The sequence below is a fragment of the Carcharodon carcharias genome, chromosome 10, assembly GCF_017639515.1.
Source record: "Carcharodon carcharias isolate sCarCar2 chromosome 10, sCarCar2.pri, whole genome shotgun sequence".
Classification (NCBI taxonomy): domain Eukaryota; kingdom Metazoa; phylum Chordata; class Chondrichthyes; order Lamniformes; family Lamnidae; genus Carcharodon; species Carcharodon carcharias.
In genome coordinates, this window is record NC_054476.1 from 50909425 (window position 1) to 50929481 (window position 20057).

The following is a 20057-nucleotide window of genomic DNA, read 5'->3' on the forward strand; positions in this document are numbered from 1 at the left end:
CAGTCTTCTAGACTACAGTGTGTGGAATTCCTCCCTAAACTTCTTTGTTTAATGCAATACCCATGCTACAAAATTCAGCTCTCTCTTTTCTAGCTGCATTTATACTGCTGTCACCAGGTTCAGAAGCGTGGATTTTGAAGGGATACAACAACTGGATCCTCCTGGCACCATTCTTGTGAAATCAGGCATGTTCCTACCAGCTACACAAGATCCTTCTTCAGGGACCAACAAGTCAACAGTCCTCCGCTATCAATACAAGTTCAGTAAGTTATCTTCTGCCTTGTCCTAGATTTCCCTTTTACATCATTTTCAGTTGTATAAAATTCACATTTAGTGTGAATCAAATGGATAGTCAGGTTTCCCATTGTTTTCTACTGAAAAATCAGTCAACACAGGTCAGTGTATTAATACATACTACACATAATTTCTCCCAGGAACAATTTTAGGAATGTGGGCATCAGTAACTTGCATTTATATAGCATTCTTCATGCAAAAAAAAAATCACTCAATAGTGAGCAAGGAGGAAGACAGTAGAAAGCATGACCAAGAGCTAGGTCAAGGAGATATCTATTGAGTATTAGATGAACCAGCAAAGAAGAAATACAAGTACATGTCGGACTGAGTCACCTGTACATTGGGAACTCTAGGATCACAGCTAAGCACACCTACCATATGCTATTCTTTGATCAAGGAGGTGGGAACCTTGATAATTTGCTCCCAGGGAAGGGATGACTTACTCTATTCCATTTGTTTTCAATGTGCTGAATTTTACAATCTCCCAGAGGCAGCAGGGAGGGGCATAAAATTGAGATAATTAGAGGTATTACTGACCATATTAATGTGCTTGCAAGTTACAAAAAGTAGGACAACAGAATTCACACCATGATGACAGGCAGAGTTAAGCGGCTCCCAGAAAGAACCGCCACTGGAAGTGAAGATATTGGGCCACCGAAAGTAGGATAAGAAGGTACATTGTACAGTTGTATAGGCAGCTTAAGAAATTGAGGTCCATGGTGAGGCATGAGATATAGCGGACTGGGAAAGAAGTGAAGGGGAGTAACTCCCCCAGGACTTGCCAGAAGTGAGGGATAAGGTAATGGTTAAGGGGGCACTGAAATTACCAGGATCTACTCCGCAATGGCAAGGAACATACTGGATAATAAAGACTAGTGACACATGTGTATGTTCGGAAGCACTGGTCACAGATGAACCTTTATATTTCACAACAAAAACAGAATTACCTGGAAAAACTCAGCAGGTCTGGCAGCATCGGCGGAGAAGAAAAGAGTTGACGTTTCGAGTCCTCATGACCCTTCGACAGAACTTGAGTTCGAGTCCCTGAAGAAAAGAGTTGACGTTTCGAGTCCTCATGACCCTTCGACAGAACTTGAGTTCGAGTCAGGGACTCGAACTCAAGTTCTGTCGAAGGGTCATGAGGACTCGAAACGTCAACTCTTTTCTTCTGGGGACTCGAACTCAAGTTCTGTCGAAGGGTCATGAGGACTCGAAACGTCAACTCTTTTCTTCTTCCACCCCTTCACCTTTATATTTCACAGTCTGTTTCTGTCAGCAGGAAAGCAACAAGCAGCTTATTTAACTATTTGCTTTCAGACAAATCCTCTGAGCAATGGCAATCTGGAGGACAGCAGCAGCAATCACCCTCAAAAATAACTGCAGCATGGGAAGCTCCCACCGTGAACCTCTGCATCCAGGACAATATGTGCAGCTGCCTAAAGGAAGGAACAGGAGCAGACAATTTGGCACCTCGAGGCTGCTCTGCAATTCAATAAGATCATGGCTGATCTTCTTGTGTTTCGATTTCCACATTACCCCGATAACCTTTGATTCCCTTGCATAACAAGAATTTATCTACCTCTGCCTTAAAAATATTCAATGACCCTGCTCACAGCACCTTCTGAGGCAGAGAATTTCCAAAGCCGCTCAGCCATCTAAGAGAAAAAATATTTCATCTCTGTCCTAAAAGGGCGACCCCTAATTTTAAGACAGTGCCCCCTTGTTCTGGACTCACCCACAAGAGGAAACATCCTTTCGATGTCCACCTTGTCAAGACTGTTTAGGATCTTGTATACTTCAATCAAATCACCCCTCACTCTTCTAAACTCCAGTGGAAACAAGCCCAGTCTGTCCAACCTTTCCTCATAAGACTACCCACTCATTCCAGGTATCAATCTAGTAAACCTGCTTTGAGCAGCCTCCAATGCATTTACATCCTTCCTTAAATAAGGAGACCAAAACTGCACACAGCACTCGAGGTGCAGTCTCACCAATGCCCTGTATAACTGAAGCATAATATCCTTACTTATATGTTCAATCCCTCTCGTAATAAAGGATAGCATTCCAATAGTCTTCTTAATTACTTGCTGACCTACATACTAACTTTTTGTGACTCATGTACTAGTACACCTAGATCCCTCTGCACCTCAGAATTATGCAGCCGTTCTCCATTTAAGCAATATTCTTTTTTTGTTCTTCTTGCCAAAGTGAACAACTTCACATTTTCCCACATCATCTCCATTTGTCAGATTTTTGCCCACTCACTCAGCCTATCTATATCCATCTGCAACCTCATGTTCTCTTCACAACATACTTTCCTACCTACCTTTGTGTCATCTGCAAACTTAGCTACCTTGTCTTCACTCCCTTCATCTAAGTCATTGATGTAAATCATAAAAAGTTGAGGTTCCAGTACGGACCCCTGTGGGACTCCACTTGTCACATCCTGCCAATCAGAAAAAGACCCATTTATGCATACTCTGCATTCTGCGGGCCAGCCAACCTTCGATCCATGCTAATATGTTACCACTACACCATGCGCTTTTATGTTCTATAACAATCTTTGATGTGACATGTTGGCTCAGGACCTGATAAATAATGTTGGGTCTGATATTGAAGTTATAAGATTTGGTACTGCTCCTGGACACATATCGGGCTGGGGAGAAATTAGGCCTTATCAATTCACAGGAAGAACAACAGGAATTAGTAATCACACAGCCCGTGACAAGAAGCAAGGGAGGCACAATAAAATTTCTGATAAGTATACTACAGGAGCATACTAACGGAGCATATCGGGGGAGGGATATAAATTCGAATCTTGGGGGGGGTGATAAAGGATAGGTGGGTGTACAAGGTAGGATTCCATGGGTATATGGTCCCTGGATGGATTGACACCCTTTTAATGACAACACGAGAATGTGTACTTAATCTCACCAAAACGCCATCTGCTCCTGTAATACCCTGAAACATGTCAGTAACAATTCCGCCATTGTGATGTCGGTTAACATTCTTGATAGGGCCTTCAAAGCAGTCCAAATCTCCTCTACGCCACTGGGCAATTAGAGTTAAAATCACACCCATTGTCTATGACTTGCTGATTAATTGCAGTTACTTTATGATCAGCTGGTTCTGTGAATATAATCTACAACAGCAAATTCAAATACTGTATTCTAAAAAAATATACATAAAATCTTGCATGATTTCATCAAGTAAGAATGCAGTTGTTATTTTAATGGACAGGCTCAATGTTGATCCAGACTCTGGTGAATGTTCAAAACTTGCAAAAATGTGGCAAAGTATGTTCTGATTATAAAACACATATCAATGGTGTGGAAATGTACAATTCAATACATCTCAAATTTTGGAATGGATTCGATCGGATTAGATGTAATTCAATTTGGGAAAACTCTGATCGTGCCTTTTTTAGAACTGTATACAAAATGGGCCCAAAATTTCTTGGATTGGTCCCGTTTCCATTTGCAATAAGTTTGACATCAGCCTATAAATATAACATTTACTGGGTCCTAATGATGGATAGCATTTGCTTTATAGATTACTAAAATCAAAAAACACACATTTTGTTCTAACCTATATTTTTTTTAACTAGTAAACATCAAGCCATCATTTCCAAGAACGTAACTGACCTCTTCTCCTCTGAAATCTTCCTTCCACAGTTCTAACCTCATAGTCCCCTAACCCCAAACAGCCCACTGCTACGTCCTTCCCAAGGTCCACAAACAGGGCTTCCCTGGAAAACCCATTGTTTCAGCCTGTTCCTGCTCCATTGAACTGATTCTTCTTTTCATTTCAATTCTATTTTTTTCTCCCCTTGTCACTTCCCAGCTGCATATGTGACTCTTCAGGTGCCTTCTAGAACTTTCCTGTTTCCTGGACCTAACAGTCTCCTTTTCATCACAAACATCCAATTTCCCTACACCTCCAACCCAACTCATACAGTAGGAGGGCTCTTTGCTCCTTGCTTGAATGGAGGCCAAACCAGTCTACATTAATCACCATCCTCCTCCGACTAGCTGAACAAACTCTTTACTCACTTGCAACAAATAAAGGATATTAGTCTGGGGACCCATGTGGGTCCTAGCTATGCCTGCCTTTTTGTGGGATATGTAGAACATTCTTTGTTTTGACACTGTTTAGGTCCCCTCCCTCACTTCTTTTAACAATATATTGTTGGCTCCTTTGTTGTTGTTTTCTGCTCTCTCACCAGCTCTGCTTCCAATTTCAACCCTTCTCTCACTTCCCATGTTCCAACTCAGCTCTTTCTTTCCCTTGCTTGACTTTTATGTCTCCATTTCTGGGTATCGGCTATCAATATTTATTATAAGGCCACTAACTCCCACAGCTACATTGACTACATTTCCTCCTCGTTTCTTGTAAGAATTCTATTCCATTCTCCCAGTTTCTTCGTTGCATCTGTTCCAATGATGCAACCTTCCATTCCAGCGCTTCCATGTCTTGCTTTTTATCCGATCAAGAATTCTCTACAACCCTCGACCATATCCATTCCATTTCACGCACATCTGATCTCACCCCTTCCCTTCCCCTCCCTCCCAGAACAACAATAGTTTCCCTTGTCCTCAGCTACCACGCCACCCTGGTGTACTCATCAATCCCCACAATGCCCTTTCCCTTCACATGCAAGTGCAGAAGATGCAAGACCTGCTCTTTTACTTCCTCCCTTCTTATTGTCCAAGGAGCCAACAGCTCCTTAAAGATGAAGCAGCTATTTATTGTAATCCGTTCAATTTAGTAAACTCTATTTGCTGCTCACAATGCAGTCTCCTCTACATTGAGGAGATCAAAGGCAAGTTGAATGACCGTTTTGTGGAACATCTCCGTTAAGTCCACAACCATGATCTCAAGCTTCTAATAGCCTGGCATTTTAATTCTCCTACTCCAACTTCTCTGTCCTCAACTTCCTGCAGTATTCCAGTGAAGCTCAACGTAAGCTCAAGAAACAGCACCTCATCTTCCAATCAGCCCCTTTATAGCCTCTGGACTCAGCAATTTCAGGTCATAACCTCTGCCTCAATTTGGCTTACATTTTCCTTCTTCATTTTAGGGATTTTTTTTGTTTTGCTTTTGGGGAGCAGCTGTTCACAATTCGGCACTCATACCTTCCCCAGAAACATCTTTTGTCCCATTATCATTCCTGTTTTCCTTTGCAACATCATCCTTTTTGTCATTTAATTTCTCCTACCTTCCACCCTATCACTGACCTTTCCTTTTGTCCTTCTGCATCTTTCCTGCCCTCTTCACTGTCTCTGTACTTGCTTAAAACCCATTACATTTCTATCTTTGCCCAGTTCTGACAAAAGGTCACCGACCTGAAACATTAATCCCATTTCTCTCTCCACAGATGCTACCAGAACTGATAAGTATTTCCAGTATTTCTGTTTTTATTTGTATTTTTGTTTTTTGCTTGATATTAATTTTCCCATTTTATTGGAATATCCTGTGAATAGATTGGAAACTAGGGTCTTGATTTTTTTACAAATGTTTCGTTAAGTACTGACGGTGTGCGCAGGGCTTGGAATCATTCATTAAGATTAACTGTCTTTCAGACCTTACATTCAAATGTAAAATTAACTCAACATTTTTTTTTCCTTATACAGATTGCAGGCATTGAAACAATCTATTGAGAGTGTCCTCTTGTCTAAACATAGTTTAGGCAATATCCTCTCTTTGGTGGACAATGTGTAATTGCTGCGAATGCCAGCACAAAACACATTTTATAATTTCCTCATGTGTGTTTGCGCTAACAGTACTTAAATACAATTTTTTTATTTGTTTACGGTATGTGGGCATTGCTGGCTAGGCCAGCATTTATTGTCCACCCCATGTCGCCCTTGAGAAGATGGTGGTGAGCTGCCTTCTTGAACCGCTGAATCCACAGTGTTGTTAGGGAGGGAGTTCCAGGATTTTGACCCAGTGACAGTGAAATAGCAGCAATATATTTCCAAGTCAGGATGCTTGGAAGGGAACTTCCAGATGGTGGTGTTCCCATCTGCCTGCTGCCCTTGTCCTTCTAGATGGTAGTGGTCGTGGGTTTGGAAGGTACTATCTAAAGAGTCTTGGTGAGTTCCTGCAGTGCATCTTGTAGATGGCACACAATGCTGCCACTGTGCATCAGTGGTGGAGGAAGTGAATGTTTATGGATGGGGTGCCAATCAAACAGCCTGTTTCATCCTCGATGGTCTCAAGATTCTTGAGCGTTGTTGGAGCTGCACTCATCCAGGCCAGTGCAGAGTATTCTATCACGTTCCTGACTTGGGCCTTGTAGCTGGTGAACAGGATTTGGGAGTCAGGAGGCGAGTTACTTGCCACAGGAATCCTAGCCTCTGACCTGCTCTTGTAGCCACAGTACTGATATTCAGTTTCTGGTCTATGGCAATCCCCAGGATGTTGATAGTGGAGGATTCAGCGATGGTAAGAGGTGATGATTAGATTCTCTCTTGTTGGAGATGGTCACTGCCTGGCACTTGCATGGTACAAATGCTCCTTGCCACTTGTCAGCCCAAGCCTGAATATTGTCCAGGTCTTGTTGCATTTGGACATGGACTGCTTCAGTATCTGAGCAGTCACAAATGATGCTGAACTTTGTGCAGTCATCAGCAAACATCTCCACTTCTGACCTTCCCATGGAAGGAAGGTCATTGATGAAGCAGCTAAAGATGTTTGGGCCTAGGACACTACCCTGAGGAACTTTTCCAGTGATGTCCTGGAACTGAGGTGATATTTAACCATGTGAACTCATCCAAGCATAAACTCATTGATTGAGGAATTGATTTTGCACCAGAAATAGCTGTGAAGTGAGAGGCATGGTTGGAACAGACATCCGAAGACAACAGCCCAAAGATTGCTTCAAATTAGAATATGGGCTTCACTTCCACAAAATTAGAGAGCTGCGGGCAACAATTAATCATCTAGTGCAGCTTGCCAGTCAGGGCTTTCTCAAAATCAGCCACTTGGGCACTGAGTCCAACCACCCACAGGATGGTCCTTTTGGGGGAAGGGATGAATGGGAACGGAAGACCAGTTTGACTGCTGTCTGGAGTATTCATAGAACTCCTGGTCCTTTTGCCTCCACATTAAGATAACCAAGAAGGAATTATTTATCTTTTTGTTAATGGTGTCCAATGGTACCTCTAAGGACCACTAGTCAGCCTGCAGGATATTTGGAAAAACAGAGGAGAGTATAAACTGAGGTTATGCCGAATTTGAGATTGAGGTTCTAAAACGGGCAGTGGCCCTCTGATTAGCATATTCAAAATTTCCAACACCTGTTTCAGGTAGAATTTTTAAAATTCTCTATCCATCCTCTCCCCACAGCCTGACTCACTGCAGCTGCCCCATTCCATAGAGGGGCTCACTATTCTCATCTTCTACATTATAACTCTCTGTTTCTATCCTTTTCCTCTGTCCACATCTAGCAACCCAGGGTAATGATCTGGGGGCCCGGGTTCGAATTCTGCCACGGCAGATGGTAGAATTTGAATTCAATAAAAATCTGGAATTCAAAGTCTAATGATGACCATGAAACTACTGTCAATTGTTGTAAAAACCCATCTGGTTCACTAATGTCCTTTAGGGAAGGAATCTGTCGTCCTTACCTGGTCTGACCTACACATGACTCAGACCCACAGACCCACTTAAAATGCCCTCAGAAATGGCCTAGCAAGCCACTCAGTTTTAACAAACTGCTACAAAGTCACAAAAAAGGAATGAAACTGGACGGACCATCTGGCATCGACCTAGGCACCGGAAACGACAATGGCAATCTCAGTCCTGTTGACCCAACAAACATCCTCACTAACATCTAGGGATTAGTGCCAAAATTGGGAGAGCTGTCTCACAGACTAGTCAAGCAACAGCCTGACATTGTCATCCTCATGGAATCATGCCTTACAGATAACGTCCTAGCCACCGCCACCATCCCTGCTTATGTCCTGTCCCACGGGCAGGACAGGCCCAGCAGAGGTGGTGGCACAATGGTATACAGTCAGGAAGTTGCCCTGGGAGTCTTCAACATCGACTCTGGACCCCATGAAGTCTCATTGCATCAGGTCAAACATGGGCAAGGAAACCTCCTGCTGATTACCACGTACCGCCCTCTCTCAGCTGATGAATCAGTGCTCCTCCATGTTGAACTCCATTTGGAGGAAGCACTGAGGGTGGCAGAATATACTCTGGGTGGGGGACTGCAATGTCCATCACCAAAGGTGGCTCAGTAGCGCCACTACTGACTGAGCTGGCTGAGTCCTAAATGACATAGCTGTTAGACTGGGTCTGCATCTAATGGCGAAGAAACCAAGAGGGAAAAACATACTTGACCTCATCCTCACCAACCAGCCTGCCGCAGATGCATCTGTCCATGGCAGTATCAGTAGAAGTGACAACCACACAGTCATTATGGAGACAGGGTCCTGCCTTCACACTGAGGATACCCTCCATCATGTTGTGCGGCACTACCACCATGCCAAATGGGATAGATTTCGAACAGGTCTAGTAACTCGAGACTGGGCATCCATGAGGCGCTGTGGGCCATCTCTCGAACACAATCTGGAACCTCATGGCCCAGTATATACCCCCACTCTGCCATTACCATCAAGCCAGGGGCTCAACACTAGTTCAATGTAGAATGCAGGGGGGCATGCCAGGAGGAGCACCAGGCATACCTAAAAATAAGGTGTCAACCTGGTGAAGCTATAACACAGGACTACTTGCGTGCCAAACAGCATAAGCAGCAAGTGAAAGACAGAGCCCACAACCAACAGATCAGATCAAAGCTCTGCAGTCCTGCCACATCCAGTCATGAATGGTGGTGGACAATTAAACAATTCACTGGAGAAGGAGGCTCCACAAATATCCCCATCCTCAATGATGGAGGAGCTCAGCACATCAGTGCAAGAGATAAGGTTGAAGCATTTGCTACAATATTCAGCCAGATGTGCCAACTGGATGATCCATCTCGGCCTGCTCCGGAGGTTCACAGCATCACAGATGCCAGTCTTCAGCCAATTCGATTCATTCCACGTGATATCAAGAAATGGCTGAAGGCACGGGGTACTGCAAAGGCTGTGGGCCCTGGCAATATTCCAGCAACAGTACTGAAGACTTGTGCTCCAGAACTAGCCGTGTCCATAGCCAAGTTGTTCCAGTACAGCTACAACACTGGCATCTACCCAGCTATGTGGAAAATCACCCAGGTATGTCCTGTATACAAAAAACAGGACAAATCCAACCCGGCCAATTACCGCCCCATCAGTCTATGCTCCATCATCAGTAATGTACCATCAAGGGGCACTTGCTTAGCAATAATGGGCTCACTGACGCACAGTTTGGGTTCCGCCAGTGCCAATCAGCTCCTGACCTCATTACAGCCTTGGTTCAAACATGGACAAAAGTGCTGAACTCCCTAAGTGAGGTGAGTGTGACTACCCTTGACATCAAGGCCACATTTGACGGAGTGTGGCATCAAGGAGCCCTAGCAAAACTGCAGTCAATGGGAATCGGGGAAAACTCTCTGCTGGTTGGAGTCATACCTACCACTGAGGAAGATGGTTGTGGGTGTTGGAGGTCAGTCATCTCAGCTCCAGGACTTCACTGCAGGAGTTCCTCAGGGTAGTATCCTAGGCACAACCATCTTCAGCTGCTTCATTAGTGATCTTCCTTCCATCATAATGTCAGAAATGGGGGTGTTCGCTGATGATTGCACAATGTTAAGCACCATTTACGATTCCTCGAATACTGAAGTAGTCCAAGTCCAAATGCAGCAGGACCTGGACAATATCCAGGCTTGGGCTGACAAGTGGCAAGTAACATTTGTGCCCCACAAGTGTCAGGTAATGACCATCTCCCTATGACAGTCAATGGCATTACCATTGCTGAGACAGTCAATGGCATTACCATTGCTGAGACAGTCAATGGCATTACCATTGCTGAGACAGTCAATGGCATTACCATTGCTGAGACAGTCAATGGCATTACCATTGCTGAGACAGTCAATGGCATTACCATTGCTGAGACAGTCAATGGCATTACCATTGCTGAGACAGTCAATGGCATTACCATTGCTGAGACAGTCAATGGCATTACCATTGCTGAGACAGTCAATGGCATTACCATTGCTGAGACAGTCAATGGCATTACCATTGCTGAGACAGTCAATGGCATTACCATTGCTGAGACAGTCAATGGCATTACCATTGCTGAGACAGTCAATGGCATTACCATTGCTGAGACAGTCAATGGCATTACCATTGCTGAGACAGTCAATGGCATTACCATTGCTGAGACAGTCAATGGCATTACCATTGCTGAGACAGTCAATGGCATTACCATTGCTGAGACAGTCAATGGCATTACCATTGCTGAGACAGTCAATGGCATTACCATTGCTGAGACAGTCAATGGCATTACCATTGCTGAGACAGTCAATGGCATTACCATTGCTGAGACAGTCAATGGCATTACCATTGCTGAGACAGTCAATGGCATTACCATTGCTGAGACAGTCAATGGCATTACCATTGCTGAGACAGTCAATGGCATTACCATTGCTGAATCCCCCACTATCAACATCCTGGGTGTTACCATTGACGATAAACTGAATTGAACCAGCTATATAAATAATGTGGCTACAAGGGAAGGGGGTGAGTTACTGTCCACCATCTACAAGGCATAAGTCACATTTGTGATGGAATACTCTTCACCTGCCTGGATCAATCCAGCTCCAACAACACTCAAGAAGCTTGACACTTTCCAGGACAAAACAGCCTTCCTGATTGGCACTCCAACCACCACAATAAACATTCACTTCCTCCACCACTAGCACACAGTGGCAGCAGTGTGTACCACCTACATGGCGCAACAACTCACCAAGGTTCCTTCGGCAGCATCTTCCAAACCCACAACCTCTACCATCTAGAAGAACAAGGGAGCAGGTGCATGGGAATGCCACCACTTGCAAGTTCCCCTCCAAGTCACACACCATCCTAACTTGGAACTATATCCCTGCTCCTTCACTGTCGCTGGTCAAAATCCTGAGATTCCCTTCTTGACAGTACTGTGGGTGTTCCACAACACATGGACTGCAGCTGTACAAGAAGGCAGCACGCTACCACCTTCTCAAGGGCAATTAGAGATAGGCAATACATGCTGGCCTACCAGCGACACCCACATGCCATGAACGAATATAAAAAAGAGTACATACATGTGGCATTAAGGACTAATGCACCAAGCATGCATTCACTTCATTAAGACGCAAGAAAACAAAAAAAAGACAGTCAAATAATGCAGTCTCTGCACCTGAATAGCACCTACATAAAATTATTTTAAAAGGTAATTGCTCCTTACATAACCACATCCCACATCGAACCTTTTTATATAACAGAAATAGTCTCAACCAATGATAGAAGATGACCTTGGTCACTAAATGGATCAGTTACATGCAAGTATCTCACGTTCACTGCATGCTTTGTATTTCTTCCTTTTTGGGTTTTCCTCATGAGCTATGGGAAAAACACATTGACATGGCAGTAACAGACTCCTCTGCTATAGCATGGACATGGCGGTGCTTTTGGAAAATTGGAGAACTGTTGCCAGAGCGCACACCTTCAGTGGTACTCCACCAACCTAACAGTGGTGCTAAGTTTGGTAGGCAAGGTAAGCATATTACTGTGGCAACTTTTTGCAAATCAGCATATTTTTCCCCAATTTAATCATATGTTAGATAGCATTCCCTAATCTTTCTAGTATTTCCAAGGGACCTGCACTTGTGCTTTTCTTCATGCTACACAAGTGCCAGGCAATGACCATCTCCAACAAGAGAAAATCTAAACATTTCCCCTTGATATTCAATGGCATTACGATCACTGAATCCCCCACCATCAATTTCCGGGGGGGGGGGTGGGTGGTTATCATTGACCAGAAACTTATCTGAAATAGCCACTTAATGCAGTGGCTACAGCAACAGGTCAGAGTGTGGGAATTCTGCAACAAATAACTCATCTCCTGACTCCCCAAAGTCTGTTCACCATCTACAAGGCACAGGTCAGGAGTGTGATGGAATACTCTCCACTTGCCTGGATCAGTGCAGCTCTAAAACATTCCAGCTCAACACAATTCAGAACAAAGCAGCTCGTTTGATTAGTAGCCCATCCACCACCTTAAACAGGCACTTTCTCTGCTACCAATGGGTAGTTGCAGCAAATGTACCATATACAACTGCAGGGACTCACCAAGGCTCCTTCAACAGCACTTTCCAAACCAGTGAGCTCCACCACCTAGGACAAGGTCAGCAGATACATGGGAACACCACCATCTGGAAGCTACACACCATCCTGACTTGGAACTATAATTCACTGTCACAGGGTCGAAATCCTGGAACTCCCTTTATAACAGTACTGTAGGTGTACCTACACCAGGTGGACTGCAGCAACTCAAGGAGGTGACACACCGCCACCTTCTCAATGACAAATGGGGATGAGCAACGCCATGCTGGCTTTGCCAGCGACAGACATCCCATGAAAAAGTTTTAAAAATTCTTCTGAAGAGAATGCCTCTCCCTTAAAAAAGGACACTGCCCTGAAACTACATCCTGTAAGCTGCTGTTCATCTTGTTACAGTTATTTCTACCCCTCTTTATCAGGATGCCATATACTCCAAATACCAAATGTTTATTTAAATGAGCTGACCTTGCATTATGGTGTGAGATCAGCTCAAAGCTTTAATATGCTGTATAGAAATTGGCTGCTATGTTTACCTACTGAAACCATAGTGTCTACAATACAGATCTGGAGGGTGTGAAAGGTGCTATGCAAATTAAAGTTTTTCTTAACTTACACACACATACGCACGCGCACACATGCGCACGCACGCACATGCGCGTGCACTTTAAAGAACATGACTGGCTTTCCCACTTCAGGATTCATTTATCTCTGCCTTATAAATTTTCCACATCAGGATCCAGTGCTCTCATTTGTCCCTACAACCATGCATCAGTATGCAGCTCCAATCTGTTTTCACTCCCTCACACCAAGACACAATGAGGGTAACTTTGACTTTGTGCAATGATGTAAAATGGGTGATAGTGAATCAGCAGCCCTTCCCTATTTTTATGAACTAAAATTGCAGAAGACCAGTCTGAAATAATGAAGATTTTTGTGATATAAAACAGGCTGCCGGTTTGGTATCACTTAGTTTACATTATCCATATTTCCAGCCCAATCATTGCTGACCCTACTTGTCTCAGCACAGGTATGCTGAGCTTCATAGTTTTCCATGCTGTGATTTCTATGATTCCACTCTAATATTTCTTCTTATTCTTTTTAACTTGGTGTAGTAATTGTAAGTTGAACCATTTATTACTGTTATGGGGAATCATGTGACTGTGCAGACAAATCAGCCCTAAATGCAGAGAATCTTAGAGGCAGAGCTTTATAGCCTTGGCCTTGGAACAAGCATGTAGCCTCACCAGTAGTCTGTAAATAAAGTTTACTGTTTCTTACAAGAAACCAGCCCAGCATTCCAAGCTTATTACACTTAGTGGTATCTTTAATGACCTCTGGGCATTTCAAAATATTCATTCATGGATATGTGCATCCTTGGCAAGGCCAGCATTTATTGCCCATCCCTAACTGTCCTTGAGAAGGTGGTGGTGAGCTGTCTTCTTGAACCGTTACGGTCCATATGGTTCACCCACAATGCTGTTTGGGAGTGATTTGCAGAATTTTGACTCTGCAACAATGAAGAAATGGCGATATAGTTCCAAGTCACGATGGTATGTGGCTTGGAGGGGACTTTGCAGATAGTGGTGTTCCCATATGTCTTCTGTACTTGTTCTAAGTGGTACAGGTCGCGGCTTTGGAAGATGCTGTTAAGCAGCCTTGGCAAGATTCTGCAATGCATCTTGTAGATTGTGCACACTGCTATTACTGTGCCATAGCGGTGGAGGCAGTGAATGTTTAAAGTAGTGGATAGGATATCTGTCAAGTGGGCTGCTTTGCCTTGACTCTTCACCCAAATGTCTTACTTTTAAATGAAACGATGGCAGCAGACTAATTTTGGATAATTAAAAGGGAATTATTTTAAAAGCAATAATGCTGGTTACACAAACAGATTCAGAAGCATGTTGTATGAAATGCATATAGAAAGGAATATTCACATGCATCTCTTATCATTCTCAGCTTGTTGGAAAATTGTCACTGAGTTCACACAGTATCATGGAAACCAACTAAATCTTACGTCTTCCCTATTCCCAAAAAAGGGGAGCAGAAATACTGTCTAAGGTGAAACTGAAAGAAGCAGCTGAGAAACAATAATGCCAAATCAGTAAATATTTTTTATATAGAGAGAACTATGTGTCATGTGGCACGAACACAACCTATTTAGACTGCATGAGGCCATGTTCAAGCTTCCGTTGCACAGATTGCATTTAAAAAACAGGGGCCAAAATATCACAGAAAATGAAAACACTGACTTACTGCTGAGTTTTCATCTGGTCCACTAGTAAAGTGACACACAATCTAGGCGAACAAAATTCCCATCAAACACTGAGGAAGCTTCATAAATTTAGCCGCATCAAGATTAAATGAAGGAGCTGCAGCACCCAGAGCCACTTCAATCTTGTGCCTGCATTGATACTACTAATTCCTGCTCCCAATCACCAAACATAAACAATACAACTTGGGACAAGGCTATCAGGTAAAGCTGCATGAAGATTTGGCACACATTTTTATTGTAGTCACTTATAGGTTTTGAGCCTTAAAGGCAATTGTTGGTTCTGTGAAAAATGTTGGTTCCTGCTCTAAAGGTTACATCTTTTCACTCCAGACACATCCACCCCTCCCATTCATGGTGCTGCTGCAGGCTCTTCTAAATCATTCAACGCTGCCAAATTTTGGCCTTACAGATCAGCAATGCCGATTACATTTGCCACATTATGATGAGGGCTGCACACCAAAATGGTTCAGATTCCCACACATTACCTGCCTGATTTACAATCCACACAATAATCATTCCCATATGTTTTAAAAGCACTGCAACAGGAGGGATTAATGTATGGTGCAAACATTAGGGTGAAAAATAAAAACATCCCTTCAGTGCTTAGTCACAATTTTCATACGGCACTGTAGTTAGTTCCTTTGTTCAATTTTGTAAATTACACAGTACCTTGTTATAATTGGAAATTATTTCAGCCCGTTCTTCTGCAATTAATGCTTCTAAATCTTTCTTCATGTCAAAGGCTGAAAAACAAATGAAAATTGTTTGTGAATAATTCATATGCATATCAAAATACAGTATGCATTTTTTTGTATACTACCTGGATTTCCAAAAGGCATTCAATAAGCTGTCACACAAAAGGTTGATAGGCAAGAAAAGAACTCATGGAGTTGGGGGTAATATCTTAACATGAGTAGAGGATTGATTAACTGACAGGAAGCGAAGAACAATACTTAGCAAAATGATGGTTTTGGCAGGGTGACACACAACTACAGCTTTCTGGATTGGAACTCCTTGTGGTTCCTATGCTTTTTCCCATCGATATAGGGGAGCCTGAAGGGGCATGCAGTTAATGTATCTTTGGGGACTCCTACTATTCTGACAAAGCCACGGGTCCGGTCATGAACTGTCCTCTGGAGCCAATGGCTTCTGAGATCTCCCAGGTGCTGCAATAGATGACATACTAGGAAATGTTACCGATGTCACCTGGAAAGGCCCTAAGGCATAGCTATTGAGGCGATGACTTTCTGGCCACTAGCAAGGACATCCTCACTCCAAGTCAGGTTGAAGGAGGTAATACAGTTCAGTGACCATTTCCTTTTTGAATGTGTATTGCCTCAGGCACTACATGTTTCAAAAGTGGTCTCAAAAAGCCCTTGTGGGCAGGGCCTCTACGTACAGCCCTTCTCCCCCTTCCTCTTTGCAGAGATTCCTCTCTCTGCATCAATAGCTCCATTTCTTGGTCATGCTGCAGACCAAGCTGCACTGCTACCATAGTTTACATACCTGAGTCAGGTATTCCTCTGTTCTCCCCGACTGTAAGCACCAGCATTCAAAAAGCAATCAAAAAACCATAGCCCAGTACTTCCACAAATTCAGCCTAAGCAGAAGTTAAAAACAACTGTGCTGCAACTTATTGACCAGCCCTTTAAATAGCACTGGTACAAAGCCCACCTTACAGCTGAATGTTAGGTTTTAGTTGAGTGACAAATGAACTCATTCAATGCATCTACATGGCCCAAATTTGGCAGTTGTGTGTCACATCAGCCAGTATTATGAGACATGGGCCTGAATTTTTCAGGCGGTCAGTGGGTGGGCGGGCTCGGTGGGAGGGGGCAGTCACGGAGCCGATCGCCGCCCATGATCCACTCCAAGCCGCCATTTTACACGGACGGGTTAATTAAGGCCCGCCCAGTGTAAGACGTGAACCGTAGTGCTCAGCGCTACCTGTGTGGACGGGGGGTGGAGGAGGGAGAGTCGGGGCCAGCGCTCTTTCGCGCATATGCACGAAAGAGTACTTCAATCTCCCTGAGGCACAGAGCTGCCACAGGTAGATTGAAGGGCTTTTGAAATTATTCAATAAATGAGTTTAAAATTTAATTAAACATGTTCCCTCATGTGACTTCAGATGGGACTTTTTTTATATTTAGGAAAACATTTAAATTTATTTAATAGAAGCTTAGGGAAACCTCATCCCACTCGTGGATGAGGTTTCCTAAAAAACGCAAAGGTCACTTGGCCTTTTCGCCTGCCCGCCAATCTTAAGGTTGGACGGGCACCTTTAACAATTACATTAATCACTTCCTTAATGGCCTTAATAGGCTTTTTAAATGTTGGCGGGCACGCAGCCGACTCCGGCATGCTGAATAAACATCTAGTTCAGAACAGGTTTGGGAGTCAGAAGGGTAAATAAAAATGGAGCTCATTAAAGAGAGAAAAGTTTGGATATAAAATCTGTGTTAATCAACACACAATTAGCTGGAAGTCTTTTGTTCTCAAGGATGACTTAATGGATGGAAGCACAAAATCCTTCCCATGCCTCAGGCTCATCAATGTCATTTGTGTCCTGTTACGATATTGGTTTTTCTTAGAATCCGAAAACCAGATATTTGCTAAAAGCATGAAACCACAAGGTTCATGGTCTAAAATAGAAGAATTTTACAAAGCAAAATCAAAGAATATAAATGCTAATAACTACACACTACCTTAAAATGTCAGTTACGTTAAAGATATTAAAAGTACAATGAACACAGTTGCTTATACTTTAATCCAAACTCTTTAACTCAACTTTCCTTCTACACTCATTTGATTTACACCTCCAAAAAACTCAAGTCGGCTACTTATCAGAAATTGGAAGATTAACCATGGGCAGAATTTTCCTGTTGGCATGCGGGGACGGGCCCCACACGCCGACGTATAAAATGACGTGCGGTGACATCAAGCAAGTGTCCCGACGTCACCATGCGCCATCGTGATATTTCAGTGGGCGGGCGAGCGATGATCTCCGATGTGCGCCCGCCATTAATTAACAGGCCACTTAAGGCACCAATTGACTGATTTTTCAGGGCCTGTGTGATCTTCAGGTCTTCACATGGGCACAATGGGCAGGCGGGTAGGACATATTTGTATAAACCTCATCCAAGGGTGGGATAAGAGGGGTCAGTGGGGTATCGAATGTGCTCAGTCAGGTAATTAATTTGGAAAGTTACTGATACGTGCCTGTGTGAGCAGAAATACTTCAAAATTCATACCAGCTGCTTGGATAGGACTCTCAACCTTCAGGTCAGCACTCCACAGTGAAGATCCTTTTTGGGGCCTGCAGGTTGCAGGAAGCCTTCCCTTAGCCTGGGGATGGGAGTTGTGCTCTCCACTGGCAGTACCTCCTCTGGGGAGAAAGGGAGGGCCAGAAGGGGGAGGAGGCCAGGAGTCTGCATTCAGCCTCCAGGGGAGCCACCTTTGGGAGCAGAGGCACAGGCACAAGGGGTGCAGGGCCAACTGGAAGTCCAAGGCAGAAGGTGCTGCCAAAGATGCCACTATCCTGCTGCCAGGGTATATAGGCGGTGAAGCAGCTATCTCAATATGTCTGAGGTGCAGTGCCAAAGGAGGCTCGGTCTCTCAAGGGAGACAGTACCCCCCAGATCGTCTGTCACTGATAGTGGTTGCATGCTGTGCTCTCCACAATCTTGGACTTGGCTGGAAAGGGGCAATGCTGTGGATGAAGAAGATATAGACGCAGTTGCTACGGCTGCACACGATGAGTACAGCAGTGAGTCCAAGGATGAGCACACACCAGGAAATGCTGAGGGGGAAGATGCTGACCCGGGCATACTCCAGGGAAGCAGGGCCACCCAGGAGGCTTTAATCCAATGAACCTTCAGCTAGAACACCACAGATGGACCTCCAAAAAAAGCCTATGTTGCAGGCTCCATATCAATACCTGAGTGTTAAAGCTGCCTGGATAGAAACATTAACTAAGTGCCTTGTCAATAAAGCTCAATGTGACACAACTCACTCATAACATCGTGGGTAACCATCCACCTGCAGAGGAAATGAGGCACCCTCAGCCATGGTCACGTCTAAATTTAATGATACAACAAAATGAACTTAAGGAAACAAAATGACAAAGGTGCTAAACACCACACCAACTAATCATGACCTTATTGTGGCGCAACACAAAAGCACCAGTGAGAAACCCATGGTATGCCTAAAGTGCCTTAAATTTACGCTTTTGGGTGCTACATCTAGGTGCTGTCCCCTCGCTGGATATGGTTTCAAATAGGTGTATTAAGGCTGAGGTTACTTGGGCCTTCCACTTGCTGCCAGTAAGGTTGTCCCTTTAAATCTCCTTCAATCATCCCACAGTTGTAGGCTTTCCATTTAACACAGTCGTTGTTAACATCTTAATCATAACCACCTTGGGTTCTAATATTCTTTAACACCTGAGTCTTGCATCTAAAACTCTCTCTCTCTCTCCTCAGCTTGGCTATCTGAAAAGTCCAACTCACCATTAGGAGTCCTTCAGTTAACAGGAGTTTAAACACTTAGAGCTAACACCCATAATTTCAACTGAGCTCTGCTTGAATGAGATGTTTTCCTGCAGCAAGCTTGTTCTAAATAAAAACTAAAAAAAAACCTGCTCAAGACTAGAGCCGAACCATAATCTGCTCACCCTTATAATTAACTTCTTGTCGACCCTTTTTTTATTGTTTATCTCCCAGGTTTGGTCACATGATCAATTATTGGAAGCAAGGCACTTTTATCAGAAATCATTTCCTACAGAAACCTACCTGGGGGGGGGGGGGGGGGGGGGGGGGGGGGGGTTGTTGATGTGGTGGATTGTATGGAGCCTGTAAAAGCGGGAAATGTGATGTGCGATGTGACTTATTTAGGTGGGCTGCAAGATTTCAATTTCCCGGGTTGAGGTGCAGAGATAAAGTCAGCGGCGTGTTATGGCAAATTGAGCCTCATGCTGGCCTGTGGCGGGTCAACCCTTGTAACACATTTGCAATCCATGAATACTCATGAGCATCAAACATTTTGAAATTACATCCTATTTTCAAGATAAAAGTCATCTATGCACCAGAATCTCCTGGTACCCAGTTCACATTTTTCTAAAGGTGGTGTACACCAATCGGTTTTGTGCAGTTGTGTGTAAGGTCAGCGGTTTTCCTTGTTGAACTTTATGGCTCAAGGTGGGGCAGCAGCAGAAGAATGGCAGCATGCATGGCGACTCTGGACTA

At 43.8% G+C, this 20057-nt stretch overlaps 1 protein-coding gene across 3 annotated transcripts in view; it reads right to left on the bottom strand.

Moving 5' to 3' along the window:
• The window catches only part of LOC121283632 (ecotropic viral integration site 5 protein homolog), a 431317-nt gene that overhangs the window by 295795 nt on the left and 115465 nt on the right, over positions 1 to 20057 (bottom strand). For all 3 annotated transcript variants that reach the window (XM_041198414.1, XM_041198415.1, XM_041198413.1), the window contains one exon: positions 15487 to 15560. In XM_041198414.1, coding sequence (XP_041054348.1) covers positions 15487 to 15552 — 66 coding nt within the window. In that variant the 5' untranslated portion in view covers positions 15553 to 15560. The remainder of the gene's footprint in view (positions 1 to 15486; positions 15561 to 20057) is intronic.